The 21,928-nt window shown below is 50.3% G+C and overlaps 1 protein-coding gene across 1 annotated transcript in view; it reads right to left on the bottom strand.

Moving 5' to 3' along the window:
* dnah2 (dynein, axonemal, heavy chain 2) overlaps positions 1–21,928 on the bottom strand; it is a 232,295-nt gene that overhangs the window by 59,204 nt on the left and 151,163 nt on the right. The window contains exons 56-61 of the mRNA XM_078200892.1: positions 16,830–16,990; positions 15,317–15,456; positions 12,981–13,113; positions 11,439–11,578; positions 5,658–5,868; positions 979–1,095 (exon numbers count right to left, since the gene is read on the bottom strand). Of these exons, the coding sequence (XP_078057018.1) occupies positions 979–1,095; positions 5,658–5,868; positions 11,439–11,578; positions 12,981–13,113; positions 15,317–15,456; positions 16,830–16,990 (902 nt within the window). The remainder of the gene's footprint in view (positions 1–978; positions 1,096–5,657; positions 5,869–11,438; positions 11,579–12,980; positions 13,114–15,316; positions 15,457–16,829; positions 16,991–21,928) is intronic.

Genomic DNA, 21,928 nt, shown 5'->3' with positions numbered 1-21,928 from the left:
TCCCTGACGCTATGAGGCAGCAGCACTAACCCACTGTGCCACCGTGCCGCTGGGATTGAACCCGGGTCCCTGACGCTATGAGGCAGCAGCACTAACCCACTGTGCCACTGTGCCGCTGGGATTGAACCCGGGTCCCTGACGCTATGAGGCAGCAGCACTAACCCACTGTGCCACCGTGCCGCTGGGATTGAACCCGGGTCCCTGACGCTGTGAGGCAGCAGCACTAACCCACTGTGCCAGCGTGCCGCCCCGTTTCTCGAAAAGGGAATATGTGCAGCGTAATGGGGAAAGATGGGGAGGAATGGGGTGAATTGAATAACTCTTTCGGCACAGACACAATAACACAGCACTATGGAAATAAGCGGATGCGGCATGGCAAATTTACTCTGAATGTTTCGAAAATGTCTTGTTTGCAGCTCGTTTGACCAAAACACTGCGTGTGCGACAAACCAGCTGCCCTGCCCATGGTTTGGTGCACATCCAAGTGATCCTTGTACCACTCGCAAGCTTCTAGTTAACAGCCCTGATTATCAAGTGCCAGCGTAGTTAGCAGGTGGGGCCCCCCCCCGCTTCACCTCTCTGTCACAGTCAGGGGGGGGCCCCCCCTGCTTCACCTCCCCCCTGCTTCACCTCTCTGTCACAGTCAGGGGGGCTTCACCTCTCTGTCACAGCCTGTCCCTGGTGATGTGGCACTCACAGTAAGAGGTCTCACAACACCGGGTTACAGTCCAACAGGTTTATTTGGCAGCACAAGATGTGGCACTCACTCAGCTCAAACTGCTGATGCGGCAATTGAGCCAACAACCAGTCACACGGCGGGGGCAGGGGGCGGGGGGGTGGCGGGCGGGAGAGCGCCACTTGCTGAGTCAAGCTGACACTCGTCCCTGCGTGAGATTCCGCAGCAGAGGGGGGTGAAGAAGCAGCAGACGAGGGAAACCGTGTGAGTCAGCCTCTTATCGTTTGCTCCCAGTTCTGTACCTTCATGGCTTCCTGCAGTGCTGGCATGGCCTCATCCAGTTCCTTCTGGGCTCCTTGCGCCATTATCTTGCATTTTATCTCTTCCGCGGCAATCTTCTCACTGTGGGAGCTGACAGTCTACATGGACAGAAATGCTCAAAGGGGTTAGTTTATCAGGACAGTGATCGGGTTACATTGAAAGGGGTCTCCGATCTCCCCTTGTGGTTTAGATTGGAGCGCCCAGCGGTGTTACAGACAGGGCAACACAGCATGAGAAACTTGGGCCTCGTGTTCCCACGTTGCCAAGCTCGCTGACAGCTGCCTGTGACTCTGGCTGCAAGATACACATGCTCTCCCACTGGGGACGCAAACAAATTGGTCACGGTGCCTGCAAGTGCGTTCACAGAGTCAGGACAAGGCCATTCAGCCCTTCAGCTTGCTGCGTCAACCAATCAGATCCTGGCTGGCCTGAAGACCTCAAATCCGGGATGACCTTAACCAACTAAAATCTATTTCTGACTGACTCCAAACACTAGCAACCTCCTCAGGAGAGGATCATCACTGCAGTGCAGAAGGCTATTCAGCCCATCGAGCCTTCACCGACAACAGTCCCACCCAGGCCCTATCCCTGTAACCCAATGTATTTACCCGAGCTAATCCCCCTGACACTAAGGGACAATTTAGCATGGCCAATCCCCCGAACCTGCACATCTAACACTAAGGGGCAATTTAGCATGGTCAATCCACCTAATCTGCACGTCTTTCAGACTGTGGGAGGAAACCCATACAGACACGGGGAGAATGTGCAGACTCCACACAGACAGTGACCTGAGGCCGGAATTGAACTCGGATCCCCGGTGCTGTGAGGCAGCAGTGCGAACCCACAGTGCCACCGTGCTGCCGAGAGTTCCAGATTTCCACGGCCCTTAGTGTGAAAATACGTCTCCTGGAATCACTTCCAAACAGTCTCTCGCTCTAACCTTATGGGAATTGGGTCTTTCAATATAAACTTCCATTTGATTAGATTATCTATCAAGCTCCTGAACTCAAAGAGTTCTCATAATTAACCCCTGTAGTACGTCCCCAATATCCTTCTGGTGAGTCTGGGCTGTGTAATGACCTCAGTGAAGCCTGTGAGGTGGGGCTTTCGGAGTATGAGCTCCCTGATTGAGGGAATGATTGTCTGCCCAAGCAGGGAGTCTCGCCTGTGGATATACGGAGGAGTGTCAGGGCTACCGGCACTCCGGATTCCCACAGCCTACCTGAAGCACTCTTAGGAGTGGGGAGAAGTTTCTAAATAAAGGGAATCTGGTGAAGGGACACCGGCTTCTGAGGTGCTATTTCAAGGTGTACACCCTATCTTTATTGGGGTGCTGTACCTAAACCTGAGTGTAGTTACTCGGGGTAGGGTCTGAACAAGACTCTGTGTTACTCACTTTGAATTCCAATCCCCTTGAATTAAAGGCCAACTCATGTACGGGATTTTGCTGATCTGTTCACCTGGCCATCTAACCCCCTACTGCTCCTCCACAGCTACTGGTATCTCACCATTATCATTGGCCAGACTAGCCACCAGCTTCCTGAATGGCATAGCAGGCTCGAGGGGCCGAGTGGCCTACTCCGGCTCCTAATTCTCATGCAGTCACGGCAGAGAAATATTCCAATTTGCGTTTAGATCCAAAGCGGGTGAGGTGAGAATGACACTGCCAGTGTGAGTCTGTGCTGTCACATCAGGAGGAGGAACCCAAACCCATCGACATTAGCTGTGAGGAGAGGTTGGAGAAACTTGGTTTGTTCTCACTGGAACGACGGAGGTTGAGGGGGAGACCTGATAGAAGTCTACAAGATTATGAGGGACATGGACAGAGTGGATAGTCAGAAGCTTTTTCCCAGGGTGGAAGAGTCAATTACTAGGGGGCACAGGTTTAAGGTGCGAGGGGCAAGGTTTAAAGGAGATGTACGAGGCAAGTTTTTTACACAGAGGGTGGTGGGTGCCTGGAACCCGCTGCCAGGGGAGGGAGTGGAAGCGGATACGATAGTGAGTTTTAAAGGGCGTTTGGACAAGTACATGAATAGGATGGGAATAGAGGGATATGGTCCCCGGAAGGGTAGGGGGTTTTAGTTCAGATGGGGGCAGCATGGTCGGTGCAGGCTTGGAGGGCCGAAGGGCCTGTTTCCAAGCTGTAATTTTCTTTGTTCTTTGACACTGGAATCAAACGTCTCTCAACATCACGGAGAACCTGTCTGCAGCCTGGAGAAGCAGCAGCAACTTCTGATGCGGTGCTCCTCACGTCAGACAGGTAGCCCAGAAAGAGCTTTACAGTCTAGGGCAGTGGTCTCCAAACTCCGATCTGGGTGCGGCCCGCTGCGGGCCGGATGTGGCCCGCGGGCCGTAGTTTGGAGACCCCTGGTCTCGGGGAATGAATTGTTCCCGATGGTGGGGGAGTCCAGAACTAGGGTGGGGGGGGTTCATAGTTTGAGGATAAGGGGTAAATCGTTTAGAACTGAGGTGAGGAGAAATTTCTTCACCCAGAGGGTGGTGAATGTGTGGAATTCACTCCCACAGAAAGTAGTTGAGGCCCAAACGTTGTCTGATTTCCAAGAAGGTATTAGGTACAACTCTTGGGGCTAAAGGGATCGAGGGATATGGGGGGAAGTGGGGATCAGGATATTGAATTTGATGATCAGCCGTGATCCAAATGAGTGACGGAGCAGAGCAGGCTGGAAGGCCGACTCCTGCGTCTAGTTTCTATGGACTGTGAGCTGGAGGAGAAGGGGAAGATGGAGTTGGAGTCGAGAGCAGGTCTGAAAGATACGTAAAAATCTTTATCAAGAGACCAGGGAGGGGGCAAGACGGAGGGGGCATAGGCATGGGGCTGAAAGCATGGCTGCACTGGCTGGAGTTAAGTGCAGAGGGAACAAGGAACAGACCAGCGTCTGGGGAACAAAGTGTACAGGCAGGGGCACGGGGCTGGAGGAAAGCACAAGGTAGGCTGGAGGGAGGCCATGGATGTGTGTTTGCGTGAGGGTAAGGATGCTGACATCAATGCGTAGGGACCACGGTGGAGTTCGGAAGTGCAGGATGTTTGAGCTGCTTAGATCACAGGACTGAAACGTTAGGGAGTTGAGAGAGGTTACACCCAGGGAAATGGAGCAATTCCATTCCCATGTCCAGCACGGGCTGTCGAGCTAGCTGAGTCAATGGGGATAATGTGGGTGCACCTTCACAGAGTGTTAGCAGGAACACAGGCTGGGAGGGGATTTCCTTCCTTCACCCACCTTTCACAAGGTACCACATGGTCGGTTCATAGAATCATAGAAACCCTACAGTGCAGAAAGAGGCCATTCGGCCCATCGAGTCTGCACCGACCACAATCCCACCCAGGCCCTACCCCCATATCCCTATATATTTACCCACTAATCCCTCTAACCTACGCATCTCAGGACACTGAGGGACAATTTTAGCATGGCCAATCAACCTAACCCGCACATCTTTGGACTGTGGGAGGAAACTGGAGCACCCGGAGGAAACCCACGCAGACACGGGTTGCTGCGTAACGTTAAATCTCACGGGATCCAGGGTGAAGGTAGCTAATTGGATACAAAATTGGCTTCTTGACAGAAGCCAGAGGGTGGTTGTAGAGAGTTGTTTTTCAAACTGGAGACCTGTGACCAGCGATGTGCCTCAGGGATCAGTGCTGGGCCCACTGTTATTTGTCATTTATATTAATGATTTGGATGAGAATATAGGAGGCATGGTTAGTAAGTTTGCAGATGGCACCAAGATTGGTGGCATAGTGGACAGTGAAGAAGGTTATGTCCAATTGCAACAGGATCTTGATCAATTGGGCCAGTGGGCTGACGAATGGCAGATGGAGTTTAATTTAGATAAATGCGAGGTGATGCATTTTGGTAGATTGAACCAGGGCAGGACTTACTCAGTTAATGGTAGGGCGTTGGAGAGAGTTATAGAACAAAGAGATCTAGGGGTACATGTTCATAGCTCCTTGAAAGTGGAGTCATAGGTGGACAGAGTGGTGAAGAAGGCATTCAGCATGCTTGGTTTCATTGGTCAGAAAACATTGAATACAAGAGTTGGGACGTCTTGGTGAAGTTGTACAAGACATTGGTAAGGCCACACTTGGAATACGGTGTGCAATTCTGGTCACCCTATTATAGAAAGGATATCATTAAACTAGAAAGAGTGCAGAAAAGATTTACTAGGATGCTACCGGGACTTGATGGTTTGAGTTATAAGGAGAGGCTGGATAGACTGGGACTTTTTTCTCTGGAGCGTAGGAGGCTGAGGGGTGATCTTATAGAAGTCTATAAAATAATGAGGGGCACAGATCAGCAAGATAGTCAATATCTTTTCCCAAAGGTAGGGGAGTCTAAAACTAGAGGGCATAGGTTTAAGGTGAGAGGGGAGAGATACAAAAGTGTCCAGAGGGGCACTTTTTTCACACAGAGGGTGGTGAGTGTCTGGAACAAGCTGCCAGAGGTAGTAGTAGAGGCGGGTACAATTTTGTCTTTTAAAAAACATTCAGACAGTTACATGGGTAAGATGAGTATAGAGGGATATGGGCCAAATGCGGGCAATTGGGATTAGCTTAGGAGTTTTTTTTAAAAAGGGCAGCATGGACAAGTTGGGCCGAAGGGCCTGTTTCCATGCTGGAAACCTCTATGACTCTATGACCCACCTTCTGTTGCTCATCAGCCTCTCGTTTCTGCTGCACGATGATCACCAGATACTCCTCACACTGCTTCTGAAACTCAGCCACCTTCACCTTGGCCTCCTCCAGCTCCACAGACATCACCTCCACCTTGTCACGGGTATCATCGATCTTTGACAGTCCATTCCGCAGCTTGTTGGCCTGGGTGCTCAGCTCAATGCGTTTCTCCTCCAGCAACCTGGGGAAGGGGAACATACAGACATCAGGCCAGGTCCAGCTCTGGGCGTTCACCATCAGGTCAGGGCCACCTCTGAGCGTCCACCATCAGGTCAGGGCCACCTATGGGTGTGGAGAAGCAGTGGGTCCAGCCGCAAGGCCTCCTTTGTCAAACCCATTCTTGCACAACTGTTTAGAGTCTCAGAGAGGCTGCGAGTGGCGCAGCCCACCAGTGGGTAGGCAGCAATGCCCACAGCTGTGCCCACAATGCAGTCCCTGCAACGTACACAGCCACTGCCAATCCAGCCATCGAAGGTAACACAGCCCAGCATTTTCCCAGAATCCCTACAGTGCACAAGGAGGCCATTCAGCCCAGTGAGTCTGCATCCCGACTCGAGCATCTTTCCCAGGCCCACTTCCCCACCCTATCCATGTAACCCCGCACATTTACTCTGCTAATAACCCTAACCTAATCTTTGGACACTAAGGGGCAATTTAGCATGGCCAATCCACGTAACCTGCACATCTTTGGACACGAAGGAACAATTTAGAACGGCCAATCCACCTAACCCGCACATCTTTGGACACTAAGGAACAATTTAGCATGGCCAATCCACCTAACCTGCACATCTTTGGACACTAAGGGGCAATTTAGCATGGCCAATCCCACTAACCTGCACATCTTTGGACACTAAGGGACAATTTAGCATGGCCAATCCACGTAACCTGCACATCTTTGGACACGAAGGAACAATTTAGAACGGCCAATCCACCTAACCCGCACATCTTTGGACACTAAGGAACAATTTAGCATGGCCAATCCACCTAACCTGCACATCTTTGGACACTAAGGGGCAATTTAGCATGGCCAATCCACCTAACCTGCACATCTTTGGACACTAAGGGGCAATTTAGCATGGCCAATCCCACTAACCTGCACATCTTTGGACACTAAGGGGCAATTTAGCATGGCCAATCCACCTAACCCGCACATCTTTAGACACGAAGGAACAATTTAGCACACACAATCCACTCAGTCTGTACACATTTGCACTGTTGTCCTCCCTCTCTCTCTCTGAGCTGCTCTGTTTGAACTTTGTGAACCCAGAGGTTTGGAAGGAGATGTTTGGCACAGTGCGACCTGTCAGTTTGAACGGGGAGTGCGGGGGTTGGGAGTCGATGCACAGTGTGCACCTTTGCAGCTCACAAACAGTGTCGCCTCTCCTGCCTCTGCCACTCGGTCAGCTGCAGTGGGAGCTGCGACATTGGAATAGATCTGTCACTCTCTGACTCTGGGAGATCACCCTGCGGTCCTTGCAGCTCAGCAGTGTAATTTGCAGCTGAGTGAAGTGCTTTGACCCAAGGCGCTGTGTGAGTTTTTTTTAAGCCAAGGTGGCGAATACCATGCCTCGCAAGGGGAAGGAAGGCTTCCCTTCCCCTTTAAGGGTTGATCAATTGAAATTGGAGGCAGCTTAATGCTGCGGTATTGAATTGCGAGGACTTGTGTCAGGAAATCTCCTGACAGCAGGGAATCAGCAATTCAGGCAGGAAAATCACTCGGCATTACAGCGTGAGCTCCAGACTAATGTGATTCAAAGGCAGGGTTGGAAAAGAGCAGGTCCACTCTCCCCATTCACTGCAATTGTATGAGATTTCACGTTGAAGCAGAGTGCTCCGCAATTATTCTTTTAATGCTCAGGAAGAGATTTCCCTCACAAAGGCAGCTCGCTTCGGGAGTCGAAGCGCTTTTTGTGTGGAGCCATTGTTTTTTTTCCCCTGGGTCTTTGTTCCGATTGAGTTACTGAACGATGTCTCCCGTGGTACACGGTTTTGTCAAGGGCTGCTTTCATCTTGTGGGCAGGAGGGGGAACTCTGCAAGCTCCGCAGAGCGAGACGCCTCCACGACAGGCAAGTTTTCTGCCTCTCTCACTTCTCGAAGCAGCAGTTACCCCCCCTCCTCCCCCAGAACAGCCAGCTGAAGAATATAGCTGGCTCTGCGGTGCCCCGACTACAACAAAGGGGTACAAAGCACAGCGATTACGGGTTGCTGGACTGACAATGCAGAGGTCACAAGCTCACACATCATTGTGACTTGGATGTGCATGACCCGTCCCCTCGCTGTCACTGGAATTCCCAGTGTAAATTCCCCGATCTGGGATATTAGTAATCGCACGGATGCTCCACCAGCACACGGGTGGTTTGCATTAACCATCACTCTCACTAGGCAGAGCCAGCTGTGAACCTCCAGACCCAAATGTTCCTCAACACAGACAATAAACGGAGGGTTCTCTCTCAGTGCACAACCACAAGCCTACATTCATTTCAGAGCTGCTGTGGTCATGTATAGAATCATAGAATAGAATCGACACAGTGCAGAAGGAGGCCATTCAGCCCATCGAGTCGGCACCGTCCACAGTCCCACCCAGGCCCTATCCCCGTAACCCCTCGTATTTACCCTAGCTAGTCCCCCTGACACTAATGGGCAATTTAGCACGGCCAATCCACCTAACCTGCACATCTTTGGACACTAAGGGGCAATTTAGCATGGCCAATTCACCTAACCTGCACATCTTTGGACACTAAGGGGCAATTTAGCATGGCCAATCCACCTAACCTGCACATCTTTGGACACTAAGGGGCAATTTAGCATGGCCAATCCACCTAACCTGCACATCTTTGGACACTAAGGGGCAATTTAGCATGGCCAATTCACCTAACCTGCACATCTTTGGACACTAAGGGGCAATTTAGCATGGCCAATCCACCTAACCTGCACATCTTTGGACACTAAGGAGCAATTTAGCATGGCCAATCCACCTAACCTACACATCTTTGGACACTAAGGGGCAATTTAGCATGGCCAATCCACCTAACCTGCACATCTTTGGACTGTGGGAGGAAACCGGAGCACCCGGAGGAAACCCACGCAGACACGGGGAGAACGTGCAGACTCCACACAGACACCCAAAGCCAGAATTGATCCCGGGTCCCTGGCGCTGTGAGGCAGCAGTGCTAACCCACTGTGCCCACCGTGCTGTGGCTATGTTTATTGAAACTAGTGATCCAGAATTGCAGACTAATGATCAAGAGACACGAGTTCAAATCCCGCCACAGCAACTGGGGAATTTAAATTCAATTAATGAGACGAAATCTGGAATTTAAAAAAACTAGGATCAGCAATGTTGAGTATGAAATTACTGGATTGTTGTAAAAGCCTATCTGGTTCATTAATTTGGGAAGGAATCTGCCGTCCTTACCCGGTCTGGCCTAGACGTGACTCCAGAGCCACAGCAATGTGGTTGACTTTTATCTATCCTCTGAAATGGCCGAGCGAGATACTCAGTTCTATTCAAGAAGGCAGCTCAGCACCACTTTCTCAAAGACGCTTAAGAGAGGGACAATAAATGCTGGACTTGCCAACGAGACCTACATCCTAAGAATGGATTAAACAACACATCAAATGGGACAAAAGCAAAGTACTGCGGAGGCTGGAACCAGTAACAAAAACAGAAAATGCTGGAAAATCTCAGCAGGTCACGCAGCGTCTGTGGAGAGAGAACAGAGCCAACGTTTCGAGTCAGGGTAACAATTGCTCTGTTTTCTCCCCACAGATGCTGCCTGACCTGCTGAGATTTTCCAGCATTTCCTCTTTGTATACACCACGTGGGGCCTTTGTGAGATATTTATCTTACTGGGGGGACTGGGGTGGATTGAACCTAGACTGAGGTGATACTGCACTGCAGTCACAAGCTGTCACCTCAAATGCTAACTTAGCCACACAAATTCTTCTATTGAAACACCCCCGTCTTCAAGAACCAGGGGAGAAGTGGTATTATCGCTCGACTATTAACCCAGAAACTCAGCTAATGTTTCTGGGGGGACCCGAGTTCGAATCCCGCCCACGGCAGACGGTGGAATTTGAATTCAATAAAAAATATCTGGAATTAAGAATCTACTGATGACCCATTGTCGGAAAAACCCATCTGGTTCCTTTAGGGAAGGAAATCTGCCGTCCTTACCCCGGTCTGGCCTACATGTGACTCCAGAGCCACAGCCAATGTGGCTAATTCTCAACTGATCTCCAAGGGCAACTAGGGATGGGCAATAAATGCTGGGCCAGCCGGCGACGCCCATGAATTAATAAAGAAAAACAGCGCATGGTAACAAACACACGGTTCTATAAAATAAACAGATTAGTTACGTCTGTTAAAATAGCAGTAAGAAGCACTTTAGATGCACGGGTGTCAAACATTTGTGTATCAGCATCCTATAATGTTATTCATTTAGACATGAGGATTTCAGGCTCAGTCAGGTCAGCGCTAGTAAATCTTTCCTATTGCAATGCAACCCATCGCCAATAACAAGCATTGCCAGCACTGATCAAATCAGAAACATCAATAAATGATGTGATGTGTGGAGAGAAGGAAACTCCAGGGCATGTCACAAGCACACAGTTAGTGCCGTGCTTGAACTTTGCTCTTACAGTTTACACTGACAGCTGAGCTGTGTGATATGCTCCATTAGCAGAGTCAATGATGGATTCCTCGCCTCTCTTGCTGGGTACAAGTGTCAGCAGCCCTCTGGGATCTCACCCAGCAGCCAAACTTCCAAAGCCACACTGAATGGTGAGTGTAATTACTCACCGCAATCAAACATTGCGAAGCTTCATCCTCTTTTTAGACAGACACTCCCACCGACACACACACACACATACACACGCACTCACACACACACACACACACACGCACGCACACACACACTCACACACACACTGACACACACACACACTCCTGACACACACACCCGCACACACACGTCAACACACACAGACACACATATACACACACACCAACACACCCCGACACATACGCACCGACATACATGCTCTGACACTGACACACACGCTCCGACACCGACACACACGCTCCGACACCGACACACACACACCGACACACACACGCACCGACACACTCGCGCACACACCGACACACACGCGCACACACCGACACACACGCTCCGACACTGACACACACGCACCGACAGACACGCACCGACACACACGCACCGACACACACGCACCGACACACACGCACCGACACCGACACACGTGCACACACCGACACAAACTCACCAACACAGATCCACCTGCATTCACACCAACATACATATCAAGAGGCGCACTCATGCCAACACTCAAACCGAGACACATGCAGACACCGACACACACAGAAACAGACACCCACACACACACCCACACACACACACACACACACACACAGATACTCACACAGGATTAAGTCACATGGAATATCCTGTACTTATTCCATAGTGGGGGGGTGTGTAGCTATGTGGGTTACACCCCTGCCTCTGAGCCGGCAGCTCTGGGTTTGAGTGGTTTATTGGGCACAGAAGGAGCGTTGAGAATGCAGTACAATGGTCTGACTGGGAGCCCACTATTCCCCAGTGGTGAATGTGAAGGTACAAAGCAAACAATTCCATCATTGGGTGCTGGATTAGAGACAATTGTTGCCTGTTCCCAGGTATTATTTCCAGCATGAGGGGAATGATGTCACGCCGCTCACTCACACTCACTTTTTGTAACCGGATACCAGTTCCAGGTAGTTGGTTGGGGTGACGTAGTTGTGCCTTCGAAGTTCCAGCAACATTTTTTCGGAATACGTTGTCACTGAACGATGCATTGTCACAAAGATACGCGCCAAATTATTGCGGAGCTAGAACAATGGAACAAACTGTTGGCAACAAGAACCAAGGTTGGGGTTCAGCACAGAAACAGAGCTAATTGGAGCTGGAGGAGGCCATTCAGCCCCTCGAGTCTGCTCCTTCATTCATTATGATCATGGCTGATCATCCAACTCAACAGCCCGATTCCGCTTTCTCCCCTTTGCCCCAAGAGCTATATCTAACTCGCACATTCTCCCCACTCCCCGTGGAAGCGAGTCCCACATTCTCCCCACTCCCCGTGGAAGCGAGTCCCACATTCTCCCCACTCCCCGTGGGAGCAAGTCCCACATTCTCCCCACTCCCCGTGGAAGCGAGTCCCACATTCTCCCCACTCCCCGTGGAAGCGAGTCCCACATTCTCCCCACTCCCCCGTGGGAGCGAGTCCCACATTCTCCCCACTCCCCGTGGGAGCGAGTCCCACATTCTCCCCACTCCCTGTGGGAGCGAGTCCCACATTCTCCCCACTCCCCTGTGGGAGCGAGTCCCACATTCTCCCCACTCCCCGTGGAAGCGAGTCACACATTCTCCCCACTCCCCCGTGGGAGCGAGTCCCACTTTCTCCCCACTCCCCGTGGAAGCGAGTCCCACATTCTCCCCACTCCCCCTGGGAGCGAGTCCCACATTCTCCCCACTCCCCGTGGGAGCGAGTCCCACATTCTCCCCACTCTCCGTGGGAGCGAGTCCCACATTCTCCCCACTCCCCCTGGGAGCGAGTCCCACATTCTCCCCACTCCCCCTGGGAGCAAGTCCCACATTCTCCCCACTCCCTGTGGGAGCGAGTCCCACATTCTCCCCCACTCCCCTGATTGTTCTCCCGAATTCCTAACTGGATTTGTTAGTGATCTTCCTATATTTATGGCTGTTTGTCCTTGGTCTCTGCGACTGGTGGGTACATCCTCTGAATATCTAGACTATCACATCCCTGTCGAGTTTTAAAGACTTTTATCAATGTCACACCTCAGCCTTCTCTTTCCCACAGAGAGGTGTCCAGCCTCTCCTGATCACTATCTCGTCTCTGTAAATGTCACACAGGATCGTGTAAAGACACACCTATAGCCGTCAAGCCAGCTCGCCTCGTATCGGACTTTGGGAAGGGTGAATCTGTCAGGGGGACCTCAGGTTTGAGTCCTGGTCAGTGCCAAGATAGTTGCTCTTGGTCTCAGAGGCCACATAGCCACCACACCTGGCTGCAGAAACCCTGCACTTGGGCAACTGCAGTCACAAGGTACATGTGAGGGGAGATTGATCCAGGTGAGGTGTGGAGCTCCACTGCTGTCTCAGGCTGTGGACGGGAGCTATCCCCAGTGTGGTTCAGCATCATTCAGACTGACTGGAGTGCACTGTCACCCAGCCTCTGCACACAGACGGTCACAGCTCCTCCTGATTCCTTACCTCCTCTGATCCCCCAAGTTCCACATTCATCAGGTAGCGCTCAGCCACTTCCAGCAAGGCATCCTTTGGCCACTCGGAGAACCAGTCGATGGTGGTGCAGTTCACCAGCGCAGGGTACTGGCGTACACGATTCCTTTCAGACAGTGAAAGAGAAAACTAAATGTCCTCGGGCAGCCTCACTCTGCTGTTTAAAAACTGCCCGCGTCGTTCCGAAGATCACAAGTTATGATTGAGGAAGACCATTTAACCAAAAACAGCTCAAGCACCGAGACACACCCAGTCACCCAGACACACACCCAGACACCCAGACACACACCCAGACACACCCAGTCACCCAGACACACCCAGTCAGTCACCCAGACACACACTCAGTCACCCAGACACACACTCAGTCACCCAGACACACTCAGTCACCCAGACACACACCCAGTCACCCAGACACACACTCAGTCACCCAGACACACACTCAGTCACCCAGATACACACTCAGTCACCCAGACACACACCCAGTCACCCAGACACACTCAGTCACCCAGACACACACTCAGTCACCCAGACACACACTCAGTCACCCAGACACACACTCAGTCACCCAGACACACACCCAGTCACCCAGACACACACCCAGTCACCCAGACACACACCCAGACGCAGCCAGTCACCCAGACGCACCCAGTCACCCAGACACACCCAGTCACCCAGACGCACCCAGACACACCCAGTCACCCAGTCACCCCCAGACACACCCAGTCACCGAGATACACCCAATCACCCAGACGCACCCAGTCACCCAGACGCACCCAGTCACCCAGACGCACCCAGACACACCCAGTCACCCAGAGGCAGCCAGTCACCCCCAGACACACCCAGTCACCCAGACACAGCCAGTCATCCAGACGCACCCAGACACAGCCAGTCACCCAGACACACCCAGACGCAGCCAGTCACCCAGACGCAGCCAGTCACCCAGACGCAGCCAGTCACACCCAGTCACCCAGATGCACCCAGTCACACCCAGACGCACCCAGACACACCCAGTCACCCAGACACACCCAGTCACCGAGAGAACCTCATTCCAATTTCCTTCTGTGTGGGAGGTTAAGTGACGAGTCACGGGGTTGTGGAGGGAGCCGAGTGACACAGTTTGTTTCATTTCATACAATCCTACAGTGCAGAGGGAGGCCATTCGGCCCATCGAGGTCTGCACCGATTCTCTGACAGAGCGTCGTACCCAGGCACTCTCCCCCACCCTATCCCCAAGCACATTTAGCATGGCCAATCCACCTAACCCACACATCTTTGGAGTGTGGGAGGAAACCGGAGCACCCGGAGGAAACCCACGCAGACACGGGGGGAACGTGCCAACTCCACACAGACAGTGACCCGAGGCCGGGATTGAACCCGGGTCCCCGGCGCTGTGAGGCAGCAGTGCTAACCCACTGTGTCACTGTGTGCAAGTCAGACAAAGTCAGCCACATGGATAATAATGAAAAGTGCCACAGTGGAGCAAAGCAGAGGCCATCAGGCCCCAAAAATAGAGAACTGAAAAGGAGAGAACCGCACGGACAAGGACTGGACTTGGAACAGAGAACAGTACAGCACAGGAACAGGCCCTTCGGCCCTCCAAGCCTGTGCCGATCACGTTGTCCTATCGAGACCAGCCGCCTGTATCTCTCTATTCCCCATCTGTTCATGTGTCTATCCAGATAAGTCTTAAATGTCGCTAATGTGTCTGCCCCAACCCCCTCACATGGCAGCGCATTCCAGGGCCCCCACCACCCTCTGTGTGAAACACTCCCCCCCGCACATCTCCACTGAACCTTTCCCCCCTTATCTTGAACTTGTGCCCCCTGTAATTGTCATTTCTGCCCCTGGGAAAAAGCTTCCAACTCTTCACCCTATCCACACCCCTCATAATTTTATAAACTTCTATCGGGTCGCTCCCTCAGCCTCCGTCTTTCCAGGGAGAACAATCCCAGTTTATTCAATCTCTCCTCATAGCTAAGACCCTCCATACCAGGCAACATCCCCAGGTAAACCTTGTCTGCACTCCCTCCAAAGCCTCCACGTCCTTCTGGTAGTGTGGAGACCAGAATTGGACTCAGTATTCCAAATGTGGCCTCACCAATGTTTTGTACAACTGGAACATAAGTTGCCCATCATGAAGTTATCGATCTGAAGCAACAACTCAATGGCGCTGCAATTCGTTGGGAACCAGCAACCTGGACTTAAAGCAATGGCGCCTGTTTGATGCTGAATACAGGCCTTCAGTGTAAAAATAACAAATCCTTTTGGTCTGTTTTGAAACGCTCTCATTCTCTATGCTAACACCTCACCTGAAAGGGTCTCCGATGGGACTCATGCACATCACGACATGGAGGTTATTACGCACTCTTTCCATCAGGAAATTGAAGATGCTTTCATTTGTCTGCGATATGGATTCTTCTTTCGCTGCGTCTAACAAGGAGTTTTTAATCTGGCAATGGAGAAGATGGTTAATAGTGGCAGCAGATCCCTGCCTTGTTTCACTATCTCCCAGGTCAGTGACCCTGGTAAAGCCCAGCCTGCAGGAAAGGGAGGCCCAAGCCTCCTCACTGGCGGAACCCACTCAGCTCCTGTCAATGTTGCCGGGGAGGAGCGCCAGTTTGACACTTTACACCACACCGAGCCATTGCTAAAAGATTCTGAACACAACAAGGGATTGCCACATTATCGACGCAAAGGACATTCACTCTGCCAATGACCTAATAACATAAAATGTGAAGTTTCACCACCACAGAAAGTAGTTGAGGCCAAAACGTTGTGTGATTTCAGGAAGAAATTAGATTTCGCTCTCGGGTTTAAAGGGATCGAGGGATATGGGGGGGGAATTGGGGGCATCAGGATATTGAATTCGATGATCAGCCACGATCATAATGAATGGGGGAGCAGGCTCGAAGGGCCGAATGGCCTCCTCCTGCTTCGGGTTTCCATGTTCTTGTTTTACAGTCAGTCATTTTATTCCACGGTGACACTTGTGCCAGTATCTGACAAGCTGGAGATGCATCGAATCATAGAATCCTACAGTGCAGAAAGAGGTCATTCGGTCCATCGAGTCTGCACTGACCACAATCCCACCCCAGGGCCTATCCCTATAACCCCATGCATTTACCCTAGCTAGTGCCCCCTGACACTAAGGGTCAATTTAGTACGGCCAATTCACCTAACTCACACATCTTTGGAGTGTGGGAGGAAACCGGAGTACCTGAAAGGAAACCCACGCAGACACGGGGAGAACGTGCAGACTCGGTGACCCAAGCCGGGAATCGAAGCCGGGTACCCTGGCGCTGTAAGGCAGTGGTGCTAACCACTGTGCCACCATGCCACCCTGAACCAGCGGAACCTTTCTGGTTGCCTTTCGACAATGAGGGAGTGTGGGGAAGAAAGGATTTTGGCTCTCGCCCGTGCCCCACTGCATTATCACTGGGTGAACTTTCCCAGTGAGAAACTAATCATGGCTAATGAGCATTTGCTGTGTTGTACACTGCCTCCCCCTCCGATGTACTTCACGGGCTGTGAATACCCCAGGGATGTTGTGGGGAGGAGAATAACACAACAGAAGGGCAACTTCTTTCTGTTTCTCACACTATGAGAGGGAAATTGCTAAAACATTCTTGAATCGGAAAATGGATTCTAACCAGCAGAGTTCTGGGCTAATTGTCACATTGCCGATTTTTCCCCCAGTGCAGAGTTTGTTTGCGATGTGTACTGGGAGTGTGAGTGTAACTGTAATCAGGATGGAACCTGATTGTGTGGAGTATAGAGAGTGGTTTATCACCACTGCCCTTATATCTGGGACCAACTACGCACCTCTTCAAACTCGTCTGCTTTGAACAGGTTTGGAACTTCTCCGGAGCTCAGGATGTTATTAATATCTTCCAAGAAGGCTTCTTCAACTAACTGGGTGTCCGTGAACAGGAACATGGTGGGGTTATTTGCAACTCCTGCCTCGCGGTAGATTTTCTTCAGGTCTACAAATGTACAGTTAAGTTCAGTCAAAAGGGTAAGGGATTGACTTTACTTTCCTTACCTTTTCGCGGAGTTTCTTTTTTCCTAGTTTAAAGTGAAAAGCGGAAGTAGGCCGGCCGCGGGGTGACCTGGGAAGGAATTTTTTATTTTTTTATACAAGTGCGCGGGAGGTTTAAAAAGCAGGCCGCACTATCCATCGGGCAGCGTCGTTAGCGGGCAGCGTCATTAGTGGGCAGCGTCGTTAGCGGGCAGTGTCGTTAGCGGGCAGCGGAGTGAGCAGGTAGCAGAGTGAGGGCTGAAGGGCTTTGGCTCAACGGGCTTAGGCAGAAACGGGCGAGGCAGGGTAGGTTTAGTTCTTAGTTTTTAAAAACTTAAAAACAAGGCAAATAAAATAAGGATGGAGCGTCATGTGATGTGTTGTTCCTGCACGATGTGGGAGCTGGTGGACCCCACTGTGGTTCCCAGTGAGCATGTCTGCAGTAAGTGTTGGTTGCTTGAGGAACTCCGGCTCAGGGTTGATGAGCTGGATTCTGAGCTTTAGACACTGCGACACATCAGGGAGGGGGAGAGTTACCTGGACGCTGTATTTCAGGAGGCAGTAACACCCCTTAGACTAACAAATTCAGCCAGTGGTCAGGGACAAGAGAGTGTGGCTGCGAGTGAGGCAGGTAGCGGGCTCCAGGAGGTAGAGTTCTAGGAGCCTCAGTCCCTGAACCTCTCCAACAGGTTCGAGATTCTTGCTCCCTGTGTGGACGGGAACGGGGACTGCAGGGAGGGTGAGCAAGCTGACCACAGCACCGTGGTACAGGGAGCTGTTCAAGTGGGGGGGGAAAAAAGAAATGTAGTGGTAATTGGGGATAGTATAGTTAGGGGCATTGACACTGTTCTCTGTGACCAGGATCGAGAATCCCAAAGGTTGTGTTGCCTGCCTGGTGCTCGGGTTCGGGATATCTCATCTGGGCTGCAGACGAACTTGGAGTGGGAGGGTAAAAATCCAGTTGTTGTGGTCCACGTAGGTACCACCGACAGAGGCAGAACAGGAACAGAGGTTCTGCTAAGGGAGTATGAAAAGCTAGGAGCTAAATTAAAAAGCAGAACCAAAAAGGTAATAATCTCTGGATAACCACCTGAGGCACGAGCTAATTGGCACAGGGTCAATAAGATTAAGGAGGTAAATGCGTGGCTCAAAGATTGGTGTGGGAGGAATGGGTTTGAATTCATGGGACATTGGCACCAGTATTGGGGAAGAGGGGACCTGTTCCGAGGGATGGTCTTCATCTGAATCGTGCTGGGACCAGAGTCCTGGCGAATCGTATAACTAGTGCTGTAGATAGGGCTTTAAACTAAATAGTGGGGGGGAGGGTTCAGTTGCATGGAGAATTAGAAAATCAAAGGTAAAGGAGAGGGTAGGAGTGCAGGTTAATGATGAGGACTTTCAACTAGTTAAAGGAGCCGAGGGCTCAGGAGAGGTTAGTAAAGTTTCCAGACCATGTAATAGAACAGAGAGTATAGAAGGTGGCAGGAATCTAACCTCAGGCAGAGTAAAAAAGGTGACAAGCATGAGAAGGGAAGTTGTCAACACAGTGCAAGGAGATGGTCGGGGGAAGAATAACCAGTCTGTGACAGGAAGGGACAGAGCATGCAAACAAAGGAATGCACTAACAAATCGGGTCCAGGTAAGAAAGACTAACATAAAGACACTTTACCTGAATGCACGTAGCGTTCGAAACAAAGTGAATGAGTTGTCGGCACAAATCAGTACAAATGGGTATGATCTAGTGGCCATTACAGAAACGTGGTTGCAGGGTGACCAGGACTGGGAACTGAATATCCAGGGGTATCAGACATTTCGGAAGGATGGACAGGAAGGAAAAGGAGGTGGGGTAGCTCTGTTAATTAAAGACAACATCAGGGCGGTAGGGAGAGATGATATAGGCTCTAAGGAGCAAAATGTGGAATCAATGTGGGTGGAGATAAGGAATAGTAAGGGGAAAAAGTCACTGGTGGGCGTAGTCTATAGGCCCCCAAATAATAACTGCAAGGTGGGGCGGGCTATAAACAAACAAATAACAGATGCATGTAGAAATGGAACAGCAATAATCATGGGGGATTATTGATTGGTCCATATTGATTGGTCAACTCAAGTCGGACGCGGCGGACTTGAGGAAGAGTTCTTAGAATGCTGTGGCGATAGTTTCCTCGAACAGTATGTTACAGAACCTACGGGGGAGCAAGCTATCTTGGATCTGGTCCTGTGTAATGACACAGGTAAAATTAATGATCTCCTTGTGAGGAGTGATCTCTCTTGGAATGAGTGATCACAATATGGTTGAATTTCTAATACAGATGGAGGGTGAGAAAGTAGGGTCCCAAACCAGTGTCCTCTGCTTGAACAAGGGGGATTACAATAGGATGGAGTTGGCTAATGTAGACTGGGAACACAGACTAATTGGTGGGACAGTTGAGGAACAGTGGAGGATTTTTAAGGAGATTTTTCTCAGTACTCAGGAAAAATATATTCCAGTGAAAAAGAAGGAATGTAAGGAAAGGGATAACCAGCCGTGGATAACTAAGGAAATAAAGGAGAGTATCAAATTAAAAACCGATGCATACAGAGTGGCCAAAATTAGTGGGGAACTAGAAGATTGGGAAGGCTTTAAAAAACAACAAAGAACTAGTAAGAAAGCAATAAAGAAAGGAAAGATAGATTATGAAAGTAAACTAGCACAAAATATAAAAACTGATAGTAAAAGTTTTTACAAATATATAAAATGGAAAAGAGTGGCTAAAGTAAATGTTGGTCCCTTAGAAGATGAGAAGGGGGATTTAATAATAGGAAACGAGGAAATGGCCAAGGCCGTAAACAAGTTTTTTGTGTCGGTCTTCACAGTGGAAGACACAAATAGCATACCAATAATTGACGTCATGGGACTGTAGGGGGTGAGGACCTTAAAACGATCACTATTACTAAAGAGGTGGTGCTGGGTAGGCTAATGGGACTAAAGGTAGACAAGTCCCCTGGTCCGGATGGAATGCATCCCAGGGTACTGAAAGAAACGGCAGAAGAAATAGCAAATGTATTAGTTGTAATTTATCAAAATTCACTGGACTCTGGGGAGGTGCCAGCTGATTGGAAAACAGCTAATGTAATGCCACTGTTTATAAAAGGAGGTAGACAAAAGGCGGGTAACTACAGGCCGGTTAGCTTAACATCCGTAGTTGGGAAAATGCTGGAATCTATCATTAAGGAAGAAATAGCAGGACACCTGGAAAAGAATGGTTCAATCAAGCAGACGCAGCATGGATTCATGAAGGGAAAGTCATGTTTGACTAACTTCCTGGAATTTTTTGAGGATATAATGAGTGCGGTTGACAAAGGGGAACCGGTGGATGTGGTGTATTTAGGTTTCCAGAAGGCATTCGATAAGGTGCCTCACAAAAGGTTGCTGCATAAGATAAAGGTACACGGAGTTGGGGGTAAAGTGTTAGTGTGGATTGAGGATTGGCTATCTAACAGAAAACAGAGAGTCGGAATAAATGGGTGCTTTTCCGGTTGGCAATCAGTGACTAGTGGCGTGCCGCAGGGATCGGTGCTGGGGCCTCAACTATTTACCATATACATAGACGATCTGGAGGCGGGGACCGAGTGTAGGGTGATAAAGTTTGCGGATGACACAAAGATGAGTGGGAAAGCGGATTGCGTGGAGGACACAGAGAGTCTGCAGAGAGATTTGGATAGGCTAAGTGAGTGGGCGAGGATCTGGCAGATGGAGTATAACGTTGGTAAGTGTGAGGTTATCCACTTTGGAAGGAATAATAGTAAAATGGACTATTATTTAAATGGTGAAAAATTACAACATGCTACTGTGCAGAGGGACCTGGGGGTCCTTGTGCATGAATCACAAAAACACAGTTTGCAGGTGCAGCAGGTAATCAAGAAGGCGAATGGAATGTTGGCCTTTATCGCGAAGGGGATGGAGTATAAAAGCAGGGAGGTCTTGCTGCAACTGTACAGGGTACTGGTGAGGCCGCACCTAGAGTACTGTGTACAATTTTGGTCCCCTTGTTTAAGAAAGGATATATTAGCTTTGGAGGGGGTACAGAGAAGGTTCACCAGGTTGATTCCAGTGATGAGGTGGTTAGCTTATGAGGAGAGATTGAGTAGACTGGGCCTGTACTCGTTGGAGTTTAGAAGGCTGAGGGAGATCTTATAGAGACATATAAGATAATGAAGGGGCTAGACAGGGTAGAGGCAGAGAGATTCTTTCCACTTAGAAAGGAAACAAGAACTGGAGGACACAGCCTCAAAATACGGGGGAGTCAATTTAGAACAGAGTTGAGGAGGAACTTCTTCTCCCAGAGGGTAGTGAATCTTTGGAATTCTCTGCCCAATGAAGCAGTAGAGGCTACCTCGTTAAATGTGTTTAAGTCACAGATAGATAGATATTTAACCATTAAGGGAATTAAGGGTTATGGGGAGCGGGCGGGTAAGTGGAACTAAACCCACTATCAGATCAGCCATGATCTTATTGAATGGAGGGGCAGGCTTGAGGGGCTAGATGGCCTACTCCTGCTCCTATTTCTTATGTTCTTATGTTCTTATCAGCAATGTTAATTTTTTAAGATACTTCATTCTCTCCTGGGTCCCCATTTCCTCTCCTCGGACCAGGAGGCGCTGGGCACCATCCAGTCCCTCACCCACGTAACCATCCACTCCCTCACCCGCGTGACCATCCACTCCCTCACTCGCGTAACCATCCACTGCCTCAACCGTGCGACCATCCACTGCCTCACCCACGTAACCATCCACTGCCTCAACCGTGCGACCATCTACACTCACCGCAGCGGCACCAGAGAATCCCAGCCGTGGGTGAGGCCGGAATTGTCCGACCCCAATGTCAGATGGCAGGAAGGAGATTAATATTTTAAAACAACACCAA

This window comes from Mustelus asterias, chromosome 31 (assembly GCF_964213995.1).
Source record: "Mustelus asterias chromosome 31, sMusAst1.hap1.1, whole genome shotgun sequence".
NCBI classification, from domain to species: Eukaryota; Metazoa; Chordata; class Chondrichthyes; order Carcharhiniformes; family Triakidae; genus Mustelus; species Mustelus asterias.
This window is presented reverse-complemented; position numbering and strand designations above follow the sequence as displayed.